The sequence below is a fragment of the Ursus americanus genome, chromosome 14 (assembly GCF_024610735.1).
Source record: "Ursus americanus isolate L20-20 chromosome 14, mUrsAme1.1.p, whole genome shotgun sequence".
Taxonomy (NCBI): Eukaryota; Metazoa; Chordata; class Mammalia; order Carnivora; family Ursidae; genus Ursus; species Ursus americanus.
This window is the reverse complement of record NC_142140.1, coordinates 57,010,809-57,029,097: the sequence shown is the minus strand read 5'-3', so window position 1 is coordinate 57,029,097 and position 18,289 is coordinate 57,010,809. Positions and strand designations below refer to the sequence as shown.

Here is an 18,289-nt window from a genome sequence, read left to right as displayed (position 1 = left end):
ATCGTGTGTCTGCAGGCACGTTGGGGGCTGCCTGTGATTCTTGGCCAACGTGAAGGGTTTCTAGTTGGAGGGAGGCAGATGTTTGTGGGTCGGGGGCTGCGAGGGGCCCTGGGGCCTGTCGCTGGCCTGTGTTCTTCTCACCTCCATGCCCTGGCCTCTCTCAGAAGGTGCCCTCAGCCTCCGACTCCGACTCCAAAGCAGAATCCGATGGGGCCAAGGGCGAGCCAGTGGCAGTGGCCAGGTCGGCGCCGTCCTCCTCTTCCTCCTCCTCTTCCTCCTCTTCCGACTCGGACGTGTCTGTAAAGAAACCTCCTCGGGGCAGGAAGCCAGGTAAGGTCCCAGCAGTGTGCCCCCTCACCTCTGGCTGTCCAGGGGGCCTGCTGTGCAGGAGAGAGCCCGTGTAGAACAGGCTATCCCCTCCTTTCCTGCAGCAGAGAAGCCGCCGCCAAAGCCCCGCGGGCGGAAGCCGAAGCCCGAGCGGCCCCCAACCAGCTCGAGCAGTGACAGGTGGGTGAGCAGCGACAGGCGGGTAAGCAGTGACAGGCGGTGATGGGCTGGGGTTGTGTGGGTGGGCCCAACCTCCCGGCCCTCTAACCGGCCCGCACTCCCAGCGACAGCGATGAGGTGGACCGCATCAGCGAGTGGAAGCGCCGGGACGAGGAGCGGCGGCGCGAGCTGGAGGCCAGACGGCGCCGGGAGCAGGAGGAGGAGCTGCGGCGGCTCCGTGAGCAGGAGAAGGAGGAGAAGGAGCGGAGGCGCGAGCGCGAGCGTGGAGAGGCCCCACCCGGGGGCAGTGGGGGCAGCAGCGGGGATGAGCTCGGGGACGAGGATGAGCCCGTCAGGAAGCGGGGCCGCAAGGGCCGGGGGCGGGGACCACAGTCCTCCTCCGACTCCGGGCCCGAGGCTGAACTGCAGAGAGAGGTGCGTCCCGCTGGGTTGCATCCTGGGGTCCCAGGGTGGATGGTTACCGTGGGTTTTTTCCCTTGTGCCCACCCCTTCCAGCAAGTCCGTTCCTGAGTTCTACCCGTTCAGTGAGCATCAGCTGTGTGCTGGATGCTGTACTAGGGCCCAAGGGCCAGGGTGTAGGGGACAACATGAGATGTGTTCCAGAGTGTTCATTGCTAAGGACAAAAAAGCAGGGTCGAGGGTCAGGAGCTGTTTGGGTGAGGTTTTCTGTTTTAGGTAGGGTTAACCCTAAAGGCTTTAGTTGAGAAGGTGCCATTAAATAAGAATTGGAATGAAGTGGGAGGTGGTCTAGGAAGATACCCAGGGGGAATGGCCCTCTAGGCAGAAGGCACGGTCCATGCAAAGGTCCTGGGGCAGCAGTGGGCCTGGTGTGTTGAAGGAATAGCCAGGAGGCCTGTGTGGCTGGAGCAGAGTGGGTGAGGAGGAGAGAGGGAGGAGTGGAGGGTAAGAAGTGGGCAGGGCAGATTGTACAGGGGACCTTGGGGATCAAGGGGAGGACTTGGGCTTTTACCTCAGTGATTAGGAGCCCTAGAGAGCTATGGGCAGAGGAGCAGGACCTGACTGGGGTGCTCACAGGCGCCCTCTGACTGCTGTGGGGAGGGAGGGAGTCTGGGTGAGTGGCTAGCAGTTAGGAGGCCTCTGATGACGGCCATGACCGTCATGCGCTGTGTAGTCCTGCAGGCCTATCTACTCCCCACTCTCCTAGTACTCACAGCCCACCTGATTCTGAGCTTGACTTTTCAGGCCTGTCACCTTCTAGATGGCGCCGTATGTGATGGGAGGATGGGGGAAGCAGGATGACACTCTTTTCTCTCCCTGTCTCTCTTCCTTTGACCACAAAATGGGGACCAAACCCCTGCCACAGGAGAAGTGTGTATGGTGGGGCTGCCCCACCCATCGAGGGAGTGTCCTTTTAGGGCCTGAGAAGCTGCTGCCCAGGGACGGACTGGACACAGGAGTCCTTCCCATCCCATCCTGCCTGTTCCACCAGTTCCCAACAGTGCAGAGGTGGTGACGGGAAGTGTCAGGCTGTATCGTATCTCTAAGATACAGAGAGCTCCCTAAGATGCCCTAAGATAAGAGAGCTCCCACTGCCCACCATTCCAGCCCTCCCTTTCTCTGGCTGCTGTAGGCAAAGAAGGCAGCAAGACAGTCACAAAGCACAGAGCCCACAAGGAGACCCAGCCAGAAGGAGAAGAGAGGGCGCCCCGAGGAGAGGCCCCGAGCCAGGTCAGCACCTGTCTTGCCTCTCCTCCCACAGCTACCTGGGGGCCCACCTGCGCCATGCTGGTCCCTGCGGTTCTCAGCCTCCTGGGGACCCATCACCCCTCACCTTTTACAGGAGCGACCCTATTTCCGAATTCGGTCTTGGAGATAGATTCAGTCCGAGTGTCCGGTTCTTGGGGCCCCATCAGCTTATGTAGGAGCCACTGCTCCAGGACTGTGATTTTGCCCCCAGGCGACACCACACCACATCTATGGTCGCCACCCTGGGGGTGCTCCTGGCACCAAGGGGGGCCAGGACGCCCCCCAGAGACTGACCCGCCCCATGTCAACAGTGGTGTGGGGAGGGACCGTCCCCCAGGCCAGTGGTTCTGAGACTCTAAGTCCAAGGCCCACCAAGGTGGGGGACACAGCCCCACTCCCTGCCCACTGGCCAAGCGAGGTTCCGGCGTCAGTGAGTGAACCTGCCTGTGGGAATTCAGCAGCTAGCTGCCAAGTAGAATGTCGAGTCTGAGCTGTGGAAACGGGCTTTCGGTCATTGACTGTTGTCAGATTGGGTACCTTTCTGTGATCGTTCACTCCGGTTTCTGTTAAGTAGTCACTAACTCTCAGTCGTAAGTTCATAATGATCCTTCTGAGACTTGATATTGTTTGTCGGTGAGAACCAGAGGGAGGGCTGCCATCCCTGCTCACTTCAGGTGACTGCCTAGACTCCCCTCCCTCTCCAGCTTCCAGGACCCCGTGAGGGTCTCCCTCACAGTGGCTGCGGGTCCCCCACCACACAGAGGACGGCAGTGGCCGGGGTGGGGCGGCTGGGCAGCAGTCCGGGGCAGGACTAAGGGGTGTGACTCCACAGGCCCGCGAAGGTGGAGCGAACCCGGAAGCGGTCAGAAGGATTCCCGCCCGACCGGAAGGTGGAGAAGAAGAAAGGTGAGGGGCCAGGTCGCTGGCAGGGAGGAGGCTGAGCCAGCGAGGAGCTCGCTCCTGTCACCACAGTGGTGCTGGGGCAGGTCCCCGGCCAGCTCTGACGACGGGGTCGCGGGAATTGGTAGGTTGTGGGGGGCCAGGCCAGGCAGCCCCCTCGGCCCCGCTCAGGCCCAGGTGCTGCGTTCTCTCCTGGCCCCAGAACCTTCCGTGGAGGAGAAGCTGCAGAAGCTGCACAGCGAGATCAAGTTCGCCCTGAAAGTTGACAATCCGGTGAGGCCCTCTGCGGGGCACTGAGGCCACGTCGCAACCACTTCCTCTGAGCCAAGCAGGCCCCCTGTCCCTCATGTCCGGAGCTCCCTTAGAAATCTCAGGAAACTGAGGCGAATCCAGTGTATTTGTTCTCCTGGGTGTCTTCCACAGAGGGCCCAGGTTGGCCGCCTCGGTGCATTGCTTGACATCCCCACCAGGTGGTGCCAAGCAGCCCTCCAAGTGCTGTGTCCCGACCACTGTCCCTGGGGTTCCCTGGCACTCCACCCTCCGCCAGCGAGCCCCGTAGGGCCCCCTCAACTCGGTGCTGTCCCTCCTCACCCCCCTCCCCACCCTGCAGGACGTGAAGAGGTGTCTGAATGCACTAGAGGAGCTGGGGACCCTACAGGTGACCTCACAGATCCTCCAGAAGAACACAGATGTGGTGGCCACGTTGAAGAAGGTACGGTGGGATCCCAGCAGTGGAAGGGGCTGGTGGCAGGCGAGGCAGGGGTCTGCTCAGGGAGCCTGGGTTCCTGGCCACAGCAGCCCTGGGTCCAGGAGGACACCGGTGCGGTGGCAGGCCAGAGTGCTAGTGTCCACTGCTCTGTGCTCGTGGGAAGGTGCTGCCAGGGGTGGTGGCACTGGGGGCGGGCCTGTGGCGGGGGTGAGACCAGCTGCATCTCCTGAGCCAGGCCTCTTGCGGGCCAGATCCGCCGTTACAAGGCCAACAAGGAGGTGATGGAGAAGGCCGCAGAGGTCTACACCCGGCTCAAGTCTCGGGTCCTGGGACCAAAGATCGAGGCCATCCAGAAGGCGACCAGAGCCGGGGTGGAGAAGGAGAGGGCCGAGGTGGAGAAGGCCGACGAGGCGCTGGCTGGAGAGGAGGCTCCCGTGGAGAGGGCGGAGGTCGAGGCGAGCACTGGTGAGGAGCAGGATAGGAGCCCTCTGGGCCTTGGGCACCACTTGGCGACCCCCCCATGGCTAGAGTGACATGTTCCTGCTGGCACTCTGCATGCCCGGTTGTGTCCCCAAGGTCGCCAGGGCCTGGTGCATACACATACCTGAGCTGCTCATAGACCTTTAGAGCCAGACAGTATGGGAGGCCATGCATGTGTGCAGGTCACGTGTGGGAGCATTCATGGGACAGGCCTCGGGTTGGAGAAAGAGGGTGTCTCCCAGTGCCACTGTCCCTGCCTTACGGGAGGGCGGTCCTTTCTTCTGGGGTCACGTGGTACCCACGTAGTGGCTGAGAGGTGGTCCTTCAGACTGGGGCAGGATGGCTCTGCCGAAGCCTCAGCAGCCCCAGGGACAGCCCGCAGGGGGCGTTGCCTTATTTCTGTCTCGGCAGGCTTTTCCCCCATTGCCCATGGCCTCATGTACTGTCTCCTCCCTTTTTAGGCTTTTGTGTGCCTAGCCATCTGGGAGGTGTAGGGGTAGGAGGATGTGGGCACACAGGATCAGGGCCCTCGAGGCAGGTGGCAGCTCCTTTAGGGCCCCTGGCCCCAAACCAGCAGGCAGGGTTACGGGGTCCCATGAGCCTTTCTCCTGCCAGATCTCTCAGCCCCAGTGAACGGTGAGGCCACGTCCCAGAAGGAGGAGAGCACGGAAGACAAGGAGCTGGAGGAAGGACAGAATTCCGAGGAGGGGCCGGGGTGTGGCTCTTCCGAAGAGCCATTACACAACGAGTAAGTATTGCCAGGGGGCCGCAGCCACGGGGGCCTCCTCCTGACAAGGCCTTCACTGTGTGGGCTGCTCATTCCGGTGATGGCCACAGGGACTTGTCCCACACGCTGGCCTCCCACCCCCACCTTTGCCGCTGACCCTCAGGTCCTCCATCGAGGGAGCTCTGCAGTTCTGAGCTGCTCTGGGCCCGGCCCGTGGGAGGATGGCTTCCTCCTGGCGCAGTGGGCTGCTTTATGCTGACGTCACCATGCTGAGGACCCCAGGCCTGCCTGTGCCTGGCAGGGATCCAGCTGGGGCAGCATAGGGGACTCCAGACGCGGGCTGCACTCCTAGGGCGCCAGGTCTCTGCCAGCAGTGGAAGGCCGAGTGCTCACCCCCACCTGCCTGTGCTCCCACCAGCAGCATGCAGGAGGGCTCCGAGTTGGACGCACCCGGGAAGGAGCGGCAGGAGCGCGTGAGGGTGCGGATGGACTCGGAGTCCCTGGACGAGGAGGACAGCTGAGCCCCGGCGGCCAGGCCCACCCGTCGCACGTAGATGCCCCAGGCCTGCCCTGGCCCCCGCCCTCCACCCGCGGAGCAGAGACCTGTTGGGGAAGCGTCGTGCTGTCCCTTTGTATCTGTCCCCTGGGTTGTTTTTCTGCCTAACTTCTGTGATTTCCAACCGACATGAAATGACTATAAAGGGTTTTTTTAATGAAAGTCATTTTTATTGGCTCGGTTTTCTAGGATTGCTGGTGCAGCTAGCTGTCCAGGGCCTGTCCAGGGACAGAGGGTTTAAGCCACAAGGTCACCATTCACAGCAGATGTGAACTCGGTTCTGACACTGCCCCTGCCCGGCCTGGGCCTACAAGGCTGACAGTGAAGGAGAGGGGAGGTGGGAGGCGTTTTTAGAGGTAACGGAGGCTCAAGTGGAGGCTGTGGTCTGATCCTCCTGCGTGCGGCAGCCCAGAGCCCAGGCATTCTTACAGGGCCTTGCTCCCATTCCTGTTCCTACACAGGCTGCAGGTAAGACCCGGGGTCCCCAGAAGCAGCGCTTGGGGCATTCAAGCCATTCAGCCTTCGGGGGTTGCTGTGGGCTAGCCGTTGTCCTTGACGTTCAGACGGTGTGAGCATTGGGGGCAGGCCTTGCTCTGTGACCTTGGACAAGTGGCACTCCCACTCTGGGCTTCTCGTTCTTCCTGTAAAGTGACCCCAGGCTCCCAGGGCCGGCACATGGATTCAGACAGACGTGTGTGTGGTTCCCAGCTAGGCACCTGCATCAACAGTGGCGTCCACTGTGTGTCCTCCGCCTTGCCCCTGGTCAAGTGCCTCCATCTCAGCCGAGGCCATGGTGCGGTGTGGAACTTCGGAGCCTGGTGTCCCCCCATGTGGTCTGGCTGGACTGTGCTCCATTTGCGTGAATGGCTGTGTGCCCAGTGCCTCTGCCTGTGGTGGAGACTGAGGAGGGACAGGCCCGAGAGGCTTCCTGACCTGTCCCCCATGTCTCACCACGGCCAGCCCCCAGGAGCCAATGGTGACACTTGGGGGAAGGCTGGCCTTGCGTCCTGAGCTTGGAGCACCCCATCGTTTCTGAGAAGGGGCTGGTAGGAGGGCATCTCAAGCTCTCCTTAAGGAAGGGAGGTAGCCCAATTGGGCAGTTGTGGGTGTGATATGGGTTCTGGGAGGCGGGGTCTTGCTTGACAGGGCTCCTCCCAGCTGGAGGACCGGTGAGGGGGAGCCTCAGCTTCCCCACATGCCACCCATATTGTATGGCTGCCCTGGGCATTTAGGGACGGTGTGGCTGGGAAGGAAGGGATGCTGCCTGTGTCCCAGCCCCTGTTCTCCAGCCTGGGGTGAACGTGGGACCGTGTTGAGCACGTATCGTCATATGCCCCTTAGGGCCCCATCCCCCACAGGGAAGCCCTCTCTCTCCTTCCTCAGCCCAGGGGCCTTGGGGACCACAAAACATCAGCTCTGGGTGTGGGCCGAGGCGGCAGTCTGGTCCCCCAGCCGGGCCAGTGCATGGCCATAGTTGGCTGCTGCAGCTTCACCCTCTCAGAACCCCTTGGCCACACCAGGCATCAGCAGAGGCGGTAGGAGCCTGCCCCCAGGTGACAGTGGCATTCTGGTACTTTCTGGTACAATGGAACATGGTTTGCTGAGGGCTGGGGTGTATGTTTCTGGAGGAGCACTTACTGTGCTGATAGCTAAAGGACCCAGACTGGGGTGCCCCAAAGATAAAGGGGCTCCTAGTGGAGGTTGCTGAATGGAGAACCTTCTAGACCTAGGCATGTTTCCACTTCTCTTTCCTAATTGGAGTGCTTGCTTGAGACCTTCAGGGGAAGGCCCTCTGTCAGCGGTCTTAGCAGCCCTGGGCCCCAGGCCAGGAGAAGGCCCAGCGGTGCTTGGGAAGGAAGGGTGGACGGCGTAGGCAGGGCCAGAGCTGGGTGCGTGCTGTGGCCACACTCAAAGTCCTTGGTGCCCCCGCGGGTGCCAGGCAGCACCAGCCTGCTGGGTCCAGACCTTCGGGGAGCTGGAGCTTATCTGGTGAGCTGGCTGGGGAGAAGTCTCCGCGGAGGGCTCTGTAGGCGGGAGGGACCTACAGCTGCTGCCCAGCAGGGCACAGGGCAAAGGGCCCCACCAGCCAGCAGAGCGGCGGGCCGTGCTGCACGCTCTCCAGCATCTGTTCCAGCTCCCGCCACGCCCGGCCCACGGCCCCGCGGCTCTGGGCCAGGCGCTCTGCCGGCAGCTCATCCATGGAACTGGCCGAAGAGACAAGGCTGTAGAGCTCGCAGAGGCTGTGGCGCGCCCGCCCGACCTGCTGCTGGAGCTCAGAGGGGAGACCCTGGAGGCTGGAGGCCAGAGTGCTGTAGGCCACGTGGAGCTGCTGGATGAGGCCGCAGGCCCTGGACAGAGCCCCGGAGTCTGGCACCTGCGGGGGGAGGGAGGCAGTAAGGTAAGCAGGGGTCGAGGGAGAAGAGCAGGAGCCGTGGCCCTTTGTTACATACCTCTTGGGGAGTGCCTTCCTCCACTCTGCTGCTGGGACTCTGGTCCAGCCATGAATGGCCTTCTGGAGCCTGCTTGGCCTTTTCAATCTAGAAAGAGAGCCCAGCAGAGAAATCATGGATTCTCATCAGGGTCCTTTCACACACTCTCCCCTGGGGACATTCCTGGGCCTGGCCTTGGAGCCTCATGTCTAGACCTTTGTGTGGTGTGGTGGAAAAGCCACAAGTTTAGAACCAGCTGTGTCAGGATGAGCAATAATCCATATTCTCCTTGGGCTTTTCAGAGACCAGATTACAAACCGTCACTTCCCAGCTCAAAACCCTCCCATGGCTCCTCAATGCCCTTTGGATAAAATCCAGCTGTTCACCATGGACTACACTGTCTGCTCCCTGGGATGTCCCAGACCTCATCTCCTGCTGACACTCTGTCACACTCTGCTCTGGAAACGCTGGCCTCATTTTGTCCTCTGTCTTGCTGCCTCAGGGCCTTTGCACATGCTGCCTGCTCAGCCTGGAGCATGCTTCTGGCCTTTTCATGTGGTGCCCATCCAATCTTGGCTCTAGGTTGTCCTCCAGGTGAGGCCTTCCCCAGCTACCCAGTGCAGTGGCCCCTAGTCCCTCCCTGTCACATTTCATTATTCTCCTCAGAGGCACATCACTGTTGAGTTATTGCAGATGTCTGTTTCTTTGCTGTTTATCTCCCCCCCACCCTTGGGTGGAGATAAAGCTTTTTTGGCAGCTTTTCTTCCTTGATCGTTGGGTCCCCGGCACATAGGAGCCTCCCCAGCCCCACCACCAGTTGACCAGTCTTCATTGTCCCAGCAACTGGTGGGGTGGGGGCAGCATATGGGACAGGTGTGAACTCCCAACTTGTTGGTCGCCCTCCCAACGCACCCCGCTGTGACTCCCATCTGGGGCCCACTAGTCACCTCCAGTTTCCCCTGTCCAAAACCAAGCTCTCACTGTTCACCCTCAACCTGCTCGGCACCTCCCCTGGGGTCGCAGGCAGAGCACCTGGCCGGCTCGGTCGGTGGAGCGTGCATGCGGCTCTTGATTTCAGGGTTTTGAGTTTGAGTTCCATGTTGGGTGTAGACGTTACTTAAATAAGGTACTTAAAAAAGAAGTTTTTTTTTTTTAATCTCCGAGGTGCCTTAGAGTCCCTCTCTCTCTTGTGCCCCACATCTAGCCCGACCGCAGACCCTGGCAGCCCCGCTCCGGAGGCACATCTGGAACACAGGTGCCTCTCGCTGCCCCTGACACTACCCTGGAGGCCCCATCATCTGCCACTTGCCAGGATTTTTGTGAAAACCTCACTGATGTCCCAGGTCCAGCCCCTTCTCCCTTCAGCAGCCAGAGTGACCCCCTAACAACACCTCTGTTGGGTCAGGCCAGTCCTCCATCTGGGCGCTAGGTGGGGGCTGAGCACCATTCCCCGGTCTCACCCTCTTGAAGCCAGTATCACCTTTTCCCGCAGTCTTGACAGCTACAGATGCCCCCAGACATGGCCTAGCGTTCCGGGGGCCGACCATCCCTGTCGAGACCCCCACTGGATTGGACCAGTGGTCTTCAAACTGTGGCTCACCAGAGAGCCTGGGGCACTGATTGAAAACACAGTTGGGGGGCACACCCCGGGGATCCCGATTCAGGCAGCATCACCGGGCTGCTCACTGCACATGTATGTGAGGCTGATGTTTCTGAGCATCTAAAACCCGTGACCTTGGGAACCAGGAGGTCCTCAGAGCTGGGGGTTCCTCACCATCTGCATCAGCCACCATGGGCTGCTGCTGGACTGGTGGTGTCCCCCGCCCCTGCCCCCAGCGTAGAGAAGAAATGGTGTGAGTTGCAGCTGTTGGTGGTGTGGGAGGCCTGGGCCGGCAGATCCCTGGCCGACGGGTGCTCTAAATACTTGTGGTCACCGCGCGTGGCTGGGGGAGCCTGGGGAGCTATTCTGGGAAGGTGCTGTGGGGAGGGAAAGGCTCTTACCAGCTTGAAGGAGTCCTCCAGCTGGGCCAGCGCAGCCCTGGCCTGGAACTGGCCATGCTGCAAGTGGCTCAGGGCGTGCTCAAAAGCCCGCTGGCGGAAGCTGGGGGCCAGGTCACCCAGACGCACAAAGTAGCTGCTGCGGTCAGCGGTGAGCACCTTTGGCTCAGGTTCGGAGGCAGCAAGCTGAGCTGTAAAGGAAGACAGAATTCCTCAATCCTAGAGGTCCCTGGAGAATCCAGGGCTTAGGTTTTACAGAAGCCAAGCCCCCCTGGGAGGTGGGCCTGGCTGTGCTGTTCTTACCTTGCTCCTCGGCATCCATGGGGTGGAAGATATCCCCCAGCTCTCCCAGCTCGTCCCGGAGCGTTGCAAAGCTCATGGCTCCTTCTTGTCCATGTGTGGTAGCCACATGCCCTGCATCCTCCCTGCCCAGGCTGGCCCCATGGGTGCCTGTTGCCACGGCAGTATCTTCTCTGGCAAGGTCTGGGCCTGCACACAGAGTGTCTGGGGTGCTGGATACCCCAGAGGACAGAGCCTCTTGGGGTCTCAGGATAGTTTGTTCCACTCCGTTGTCTGGGGCACTGTAACTGGTGAGTCCACTCTGGACACTGTCCTGGGTACCAGGTAACCAATTCTGGATGTTTTGCACTGCCCCTTTGGCCACACTCCCTGCCCCAGTGAGCCCAGTGGACACTGCATCTTTGGTGCCAGTCAGGATGGCCTTTGATGTGTCCATGCCAGTCTGGACAGCTCCTTTGGCCACATTCATGGCACCGGTCATCCCACTGCACACGGTGTCCTTGGTGCCTGTGAGGACGGTCTTGGTGGTGTCCAGACCACCCTGGACAGCTCCTTTGGCCACATTCATGGCACCGGTCACCCCACTGTACACGGTGTCATTGGTACCTGTGGCGATGTTTTGGGTCGTATTGAGCCCAGTTTGCATGGCCCCCTTGGCCATGTTCACTGCCCCCATCACCCCAGTGGACACAGCATCCTTGGTGCCCGTGAGGACAGTCTTTGAGGTGTCCAGACCTCCTTGGACAGCTCCTTTGGCCACATTCATGGCACTAGTCACCCCGCTGCACACGGTGTCCTTGGTGCCCGTCAGTACAGTCTTGGTTGTGTCCAGGCCTGTCTGAACAGTGCCCTTGGCCACACCCAGTGCGCCTGTGAGCCCAGTGGACACAGTGTCTTTGGTGCCAGTCAGGACAGTCTTTGATGTGTCCATGCCAGTCTGGACAGCTCCTTTGGCCACATTCATTGCCCCAGTGAGCCCAGTGGACACAGCATCTTTGGTGCCTGTCAGGACGGTCTTGGTGGTGTCCATGCCAGTCTGGACGGTGCCTTTGGCCATGTTCATTGCCCCAGTGAGCCCAGTGGACACAGCATCTTTGGTGCCCGTCAGGACGGTTTTTGAGGTGTCCAGACCTCCTTGGACAGCTCCTTTGGCCACATTCATGGCACCAGTCACCCCACTGCACACGGTGTCCTTGGTACCTGTCAGGACAGTCTTGGTGGTGTCCAAGCCAGTCTGAACAGTGCCCTTGGCCATGTTCACTGCGCCTGTCACCCCAGTGGACACTGCATCCTTGGTGCCCGTTAGGACGGTCTTGGTAGTGTTCAGACCGGTCTGGACGGTGCCCTTGGCCATGTTCATTGCCCCAGTGAACCCAGTGGACACAGCATCCTTGGTGCCTGTGAGGACGGTCTTGGTGGTGTCCAGACCACCCTGGACAGCTCCTTTGGCCACATTCATGGCATCGGTCACACCACTGTACACGGTGTCCTTGGTGCCTGTGGCGATGTTTTGGGTCGTATTGAGCCCAGTTTGCACGGCTGCCTTGGCCATGTTTGCTGCCCCTGTCACTCCAATAGACACTGCATCCTTGGTGCCCGTCAGGACAGTCTTGGTAGTGTTCAGACCGGTCTGAACAGTGCCCTTGGCCACATCCAGTGCGCCGGTAAGCCCTATGGACACAGTGTCTTTGGTGGTGTCCATGCCAGTATGGACAGCTCCTTTGGCCACATTCATTGCACCAGTCATCCCACTACATACAGTGTCCTTGGTGCCTGTGGCGATGTTTTGGGTCATATTGAGCCCGGTTTGCATGGCTCCCTTGGCCACATTCGCTGCACCTGTCACCCCAGCAGACACTGCATCTTTGGTGCCCGTCAGGACGGTCTTGGTGGTGTCCAGGCCAGTTTGAACTGTGCTCTTGGCCATGTTCACTGCCCCTGTCACCCCAGTGGACACTGCATCCTTGGTGCCCGTAAGGACGGTCTTGGTAGTGTTCAGACCGGTCTGAACGGTGCCCTTGGCCACACCCAGTGCACCCGTGAGCCCAGTAGATAGGGTATCTTTGGTGCCAGTCAGGACAGTCTTTGATGTGTCCATGCCAGTCTGGACAGCTCCTTTGGCCACATTCATTGCACCAGTCATCCCACTACACACAGTGTCCTTGGTGCCTGTCAGGACAGTCTTAGTGGTGTCCAGGCCAGTCTGGACGGTGCCCTTGGCCACACCCAGTGCGCCCGTGAGCCCAGTAGATAGGGTATCTTTGGTGCCAGTCAGGACAGTCTTTGATGTGTCCATGCCAGTCTGGACAGCTCCTTTGACCACGTTCGCTGCACCTGTCACCCCTGCAGACACTGCGTCTTTGGTGCCCGTCAGGACGGTCTTGGTGGTGTCCATGCCAGTCTGGACGGTGCCCTTGGCCATGTTCATTGCCCCAGTGAGGCCAGTGGACACAGCATCTTTGGTGCCCATCAGGACGGTTTTTGAGGTGTCCAGACCACCTTGGACAGCTCCTTTGGCCACATTCATGGCACCAGTCACCCCGCTGCACACAGTGTCCTTGGTGCCTGTGGCAATGTTTTGGGTCATATTGAGCCCAGTTTGCATGGCTCCCTTGGCCACGTTCGCTGCACCTGTCACCCCAGCAGACACTGCATCTTTGGTGCCCGTCAGGACGGTCTTGGTGGTGTCCATGCCAGTCTGGACGGTGCCCTTGGCCATGTTCATTGCCCCAGTGAGGCCAGTGGACACAGCATCTTTGGTGCCCGTCAGGACGGTTTTTGAGGTGTCCAGACCACCTTGGACAGCTCCTTTGGCCACATTCATGGCACCAGTCACCCCGCTGCACACAGTGTCCTTGGTGCCTGTGAGGACGGTCTTGGTGGTGTCCAGGCCAGTCTGAACGGTGCCCTTGGCCATGTTCACTGCCCCTGTCACCCCAGTGGACACTGCATCCTTGGTGCCCATAAGGACGGTCTTGGTAGTGTTCAGACCGGTCTGAACGGTGCCCTTGGTCATACCTAGTGCACCTGTGAGCCCAGTGGACACAGTGTCTTTGGTGCCACTCAGGATGGCCTTTGATGTGTCCATGCCAGTCTGGACAGCTCCTTTGGCCACATTCATGGCACCGGTCATCCCACTGCACACGGTGTCCTTGGTACCTGTCAGGACAGTCTTGGTGGTGTCCATGCCAGTCTGGACAGTGCCCTTGGCCACACCCAGTGCGCCTGTGAGCCCAGTAGATAGGGTGTCTTTGGTGCCAGTCAGGACAGTCTTTGATGTGTCCATGCCAGTCTGGACAGCTCCTTTGGCCACATTCATGGCACCCGTCATCCCACTGTACACGGTGTCCTTGGTGCCCGTCAGGACGGTCTTGGTGGTGTCCATGCCAGTCTGGACGGTGCCCTTGGCCATGTTCATTGCCCCAGTGACCCCAGTGGACACTGCATCTTTGGTGCCCGTCAGGACGGTCTTGGTGGTGTCCATGCCAGTCTGGACAGCTCCTTTGGCCACATTCATTGCACCAGTCACCCCACTGCACACGGTGTCCTTGGTGCCTGTGGCAATGTTTTGGGTCATATTGAGCCCGGTTTGCATGGCTCCCTTGGCCACGTTCGCTGCACCTGTCACCCCAGCAGACACTGCATCTTTGGTGCCCGTCAGGACGGTCTTGGTGGTGTCCATGCCAGTCTGGACGGTGCCCTTGGCCATGTTCATTGCCCCAGTGAGGCCAGTGGACACAGCATCTTTGGTGCCCGTCAGGACGGTTTTTGAGGTGTCCAGACCTCCTTGGACAGCTCCTTTGGCCACATTCATGGCACCAGTCACCCCGCTGCACACGGTGTCCTTGGTGCCTGTCAGGACAGTCTTAGTGGTGTCCAGGCCAGTCTGGACGGTGCCCTTGGCCACATCCAGTGCGCCTGTGAGACCAGTAGATAGGGTGTCTTTGGTGCCAGTCAGGACAGTCTTTGATGTGTCCATGCCAGTCTGGACAGCTCCTTTGGCCACATTCATGGCACCAGTCATCCCACTGCACACGGTGTCCTTGGTGCCCGTCAGGACGGTCTTGGTGGTGTCCAGGCCAGTCTGAACGGTGTCCTTGGCCACACCCACCACGCCTGTGACCCCCGTGGCCACAGTCTCCTTGGTGCCTGTGAGTGCAGACCGGGTCATGCCCAGGCCTCCTTGCACCACACCTTTAGCTGTGTCTACCATGTTGGCCATCCCGGAGGAGATGGCACCCTTGGTCTTGGACATCTTAGAGCACACCATGTCCTTTGCCCCAGAGATCATCTGATAAGAAAGGACACATGTGGTCAAGAGGAGAGCTGGAGACACTTCGCACCCCAGACTTCGGCCAAACTGATCCCTCGTGTGCCTCAGGGAGAGGTACTGTCCCCCAGAACCCCTGTCGCTCACCTCCCACCCCAACATACTTTCCTCTCATGCTGGTATCCGGCCTCAACCAGCCCCTGTCCCAGTGCCAGATGGTCCCCATTGCTGATGGCAGGTCCCTACAGCTCCAGAACTCTTGCCAAAGTCCCCTGAACTTGGGCTCAGTGCCACTCATTGAATGACATAGTGTGTTCGCCCTGCTTACTCTTTACTTTTGGCAGATTTCAAACCTGGTTTCCCCGTGATAGTGGGGAGACCAAATCGCTCATTAAAAGGAACATCTTCAAGTAAGAGAGGAGAATCAACATTTAGAAGAGTAATAACTGCAAAAGGACAGGGACAAGTAATGGGTTTGAGTCCTGGGATCCCATCAGTGATTCTCATCATTTCTGACCTCCCGAAGGGTGGTTTCTCTAGTTAGTTAAACTGGCAAAGTGTGGCGGTGGTTTAGAGTTGCCAGCGTGCAGTTTCAAGCCTGAGTGTGCTGTTCGTAACCCAGGGCTCCTGCACTGGGGTGAATCTACCCCCAGGGGACACCGGGTGGCGTCTGTAGACGGCTGTGCTTGCCGCAGCTCGGGGGAGAGGGTGCTCCTGGCATTGAGTGCACCCCCGTGCAGTGCCCGGGACGCCCCACAACCAGGACTCATCTGGCTCCAAACAGCCAGAGTGCTGAGGGGGAGGAGCCCAGAAATTTTATTCTTACCAGCGCCCACCAGCATCATTTCGAGTGGGCATTTGGGCTCCCTGCCTGCGGAGAGCTGAGTTCGAATCTCAGCTCTCTGCTCCCCCCCCACCCCCCACTGTGTGACCTCAGGCTAGCCACGTCCCCTCTCTGAGCTTTGTCTAAAGCCTGGTGGCTAAAACAGCGGCTCCTTCAAGGATTGTGGAGGAAGGGAGTCAAGATGCCTGAAACACTGTGCAGGTAGTAGGTGATCAATTAATGTGAGTAGAGAGAGGCCTGGAGAGGAAGAGGGGGACCCTGCCAGGGTCTGTTTTAATCTGGCCTGGAGGGCCTCTGGCATTCTTCCCCTTTTGCTTTCCCCATCTGGCTGAGCTGAGGGCAGAGGGCAGTCGGTCAGACTCCACAGTAGGGGCTTGTGCTCGGTGAAGGAGTCGTAACAGGGCTCTGGCACCCTGCTGCGGCATCAGTCTCTCCGCTTGGCCAGGCCTTGGGGACGTGATAGCCCGGGAGGTCATCTGGGCAGCCTCCAACTGCCCAAGGTTCAGGTACTACACTACCACGCCTTGCTGTGTGACCTTTGGCAGGTGTCTTGCCTTCTCTGTGCTTCAGCTGCCATGTGGGGTACTACGGTTCCCGGGGCCGATTAACTATGAAGCACCATGCGGAAAGCACTTTGCCCAAAGCCCGACACATGGTGAGTTGCCCATGATGCTAGACAGAGCCAGGGAGCAGGGGCCCTCTGTTGACCATGTGGAGCCTTGCTGTGCTGGGCAGGGAGGCGGGACTGTGCCCATGTTACAGATGGGCCAACAGAAGCTCGGAGGGGAAACAGTGCCTGAAATCCCACAGCAGGATGCACACGGGGGTCTGCCCTCTGCTTGGCCTGAGACAACCCCTCAGAAGGCAGGAACCAAAACATCCTGGGAGGGGCCCCAGAAGGCGGTGGAGGCTGTCAGTCTCTGCCAGCACCTCTCACCTTATCTGAAGGCGGCGGCAGCTTCTCCCCGCAGGCGGTCTGCTCCAGGTTGGTGGCTGCTGTGGGGACAGGAGGTGGTCAGGCAACCGGGAACGGCGAGGGACGTGGGCTGGCATCAGCCACCCTGGTGCCCGTTGCGCAATTGGTGGGCACAGTCTGAAAGGTCAGGAATGTCCCAGCCACCCTGCCAGGGACAGCAGGAGGTGACATCCACAGCCATGGGTCTGGCGCAGTCACTGGCCCTGCCAGAGGCTCCCCTGACCTCCAGGGTCTCGGGCTCCTAGAGCAGAAGTTCTCTGGAGTTTTCCCTGCCTGGGTCCCGGGTGCTGGACACTCCCCTGAGGGGGCCACAGGAAGAGGATTCAGGGCCCCACCCCACCCCTGCTGCAGCCCGGGTATGTGGAGCAGAAGTCAGCTGCCCGGGGCTCTGGGCCCAGAGTGAGGCCCGGTCCAGAGAGCCGCCCCAACCCCAGGCTCCCCTGCATTAGCCCCTCTGCAGCCCCAGGGCTGCCTGAAGGGTAGAGAGCCCCCCAGGCTGTGTGACCCCAGGTAAGCCAGTGCCCCTTTCTGGGAACGAGGACGGAAATCTTCAATGAGCTCAGACATGGGGAACACCCAGCCCCTGGTCCGTGGTGCGTCAGAAATGGGGTGGGAGGCAGGAGAGGCGTCAAGAAAGTAGGAGACATTGCAGGGAGACAGGCTGTGTTCACAACCCCACTGTTGCTGGTTATGCTACTTTGGGCCACTCACCTGCTGTACTGATGCCTCAGTTTCCCCATCTGGCGCTAAATGAGCATGCCAGCCTGTAGTGTCTATTGAGATGACGCTGACATATATGAACCGCCCCCAAATGGCCAAAAGCCCCTGCTAGGGGATTTCCTCCTGGGGCCCACCTCCAGAGCCCCTGCCTCCGTGGAGCTGTCCACTCACCCTCAGTCTGGGGCTGGCCGGAAGCGCCTGCTGGATCGGCCATGGGCCGGGACTCTTTCGCTGAACCGTGGGCACTGGCCATCAGGTTCCGGGCAGAGCTGAAGCCAGGCAGAGACCCCAAGAAGCTCCCCAGGGTCTACACGGGGCAAGGGGCAGCGTTAGCAGGGGCAGGCCTTGGGGGTAAGGTGGGGGAAAGCATCAGACAGCCCTGGGTTCCTGTGTCACCTCAGGCCCTGGTTCCTGGGTGACCCCAGGAAGGAGTCTGAGCCTCTTTGAGTCTCAGTTTCCTTGTCTGAGCAATGGGCAGAGTCAGCCTGCCTCCCACACAGAGGAGAAGGTCATTCTCTGGGTCTCCAAAGACCTTTTCCTTCCATGGCCCCCATTTCACAGATGGGGAAACTGAGGCCCAGAGAGGGGCCCCGCCTGGTTCAAGATCACACAGTGGGGAAGGAGCTGAGGGTTGCTCGAGCTCCCCCACTCCTACCCCACCCTCCAGCTTGGGACAGGATGGAAGTGTGTTCCATGGCTCTCAGAGCCTTCCCACCCCACCTGGGACGCCCCTCCAGGCCCCAGTACTGTGAAGGTCACCTTCCCAAGGTTCTGGGGGGCTCCCAGGCCCTGGCAGGGCTCTCCCCCTCTCATGCCTCCCCTTACCTTGCCCTTGGGTTTGGGAGGACCCCGACCTCCTTCGTCTTGAGCAGACATGGTAATAATACTCCAAGCGGCTAGAAGAGGGACAGAGAAGGTGTGTGACTAGGGGCCCCCCAGGCCTCCTGCCCCATGCCCATAACCCAAGCAGCCCCCCGACCACACCCCCAGCCCCAGCCTCACCCTGGCATTGCTCACCTGGAGTACGTGAGGGGCCCTCGGAGCCACAGGAGGCACAGCTGGCAGCCGGCTCTGCTCTCAGCTACCAGGCCTTATAGGGTCTGGGGCAGGCGCGGGCCCGGCCGGCAGAGGCAGGCAGCCAGCGGGCTGGGGGAGGGCCCTGGGCA

General features: G+C 60.2%; 2 protein-coding genes across 6 annotated transcripts in view; one reads left to right on the top strand and one right to left on the bottom strand.

Annotated features, from left to right (window-relative positions):
- HDGFL2 (HDGF like 2) overlaps positions 1–5,748 on the top strand; it is a 20,161-nt gene extending 14,413 nt beyond the window's left edge. The window contains exons 7-16 of one of the 4 annotated variants that reach the window (XR_015726734.1): positions 165–330; positions 432–507; positions 612–921; positions 2,099–2,196; positions 3,047–3,120; positions 3,317–3,387; positions 3,725–3,826; positions 4,059–4,288; positions 4,919–5,051; positions 5,452–5,748. Coding sequence is in view for 3 of the 4 variants with exons in the window: in XM_045804344.2 (XP_045660300.1) it covers positions 165–330; positions 432–507; positions 612–921; positions 2,099–2,196; positions 3,047–3,120; positions 3,317–3,387; positions 3,725–3,826; positions 4,075–4,288; positions 4,919–5,051; positions 5,449–5,551 (1,347 nt within the window). In the remaining variant the exon portion in view is untranslated. Of the gene's footprint in view, positions 1–164; positions 331–431; positions 508–611; positions 922–2,098; positions 2,197–3,046; positions 3,121–3,316; positions 3,388–3,724; positions 3,827–4,058; positions 4,289–4,918; positions 5,052–5,448 lie in introns of all 4 variants that reach the window. The other 3 variants (XM_045804346.2, XM_045804345.2, XM_045804344.2) reach the window with 3 other exon arrangements.
- Positions 5,735–18,289, bottom strand: PLIN4 (perilipin 4). Of its 2 annotated transcripts, none has more exons than XM_045804340.2 (8): positions 18,141–18,289; positions 17,949–18,019; positions 17,295–17,430; positions 16,365–16,423; positions 10,317–14,604; positions 10,017–10,204; positions 8,037–8,123; positions 5,735–7,960 (listed from the first exon to the last, which is right to left on the bottom strand). In XM_045804340.2, the coding sequence occupies exons 2-8, from the start codon at positions 17,997–17,999 to the stop codon at positions 7,628–7,630; spliced, it is 5,142 nt and encodes a 1,713-aa protein (XP_045660296.2). In that variant the 5' UTR covers positions 18,000–18,019; positions 18,141–18,289; the 3' UTR covers positions 5,735–7,627. The 2 variants fall into 2 exon arrangements, with proteins under 2 accessions (XP_045660296.2, XP_045660297.2); XM_045804341.2 differs by having other exon boundaries at positions 16,365–16,420.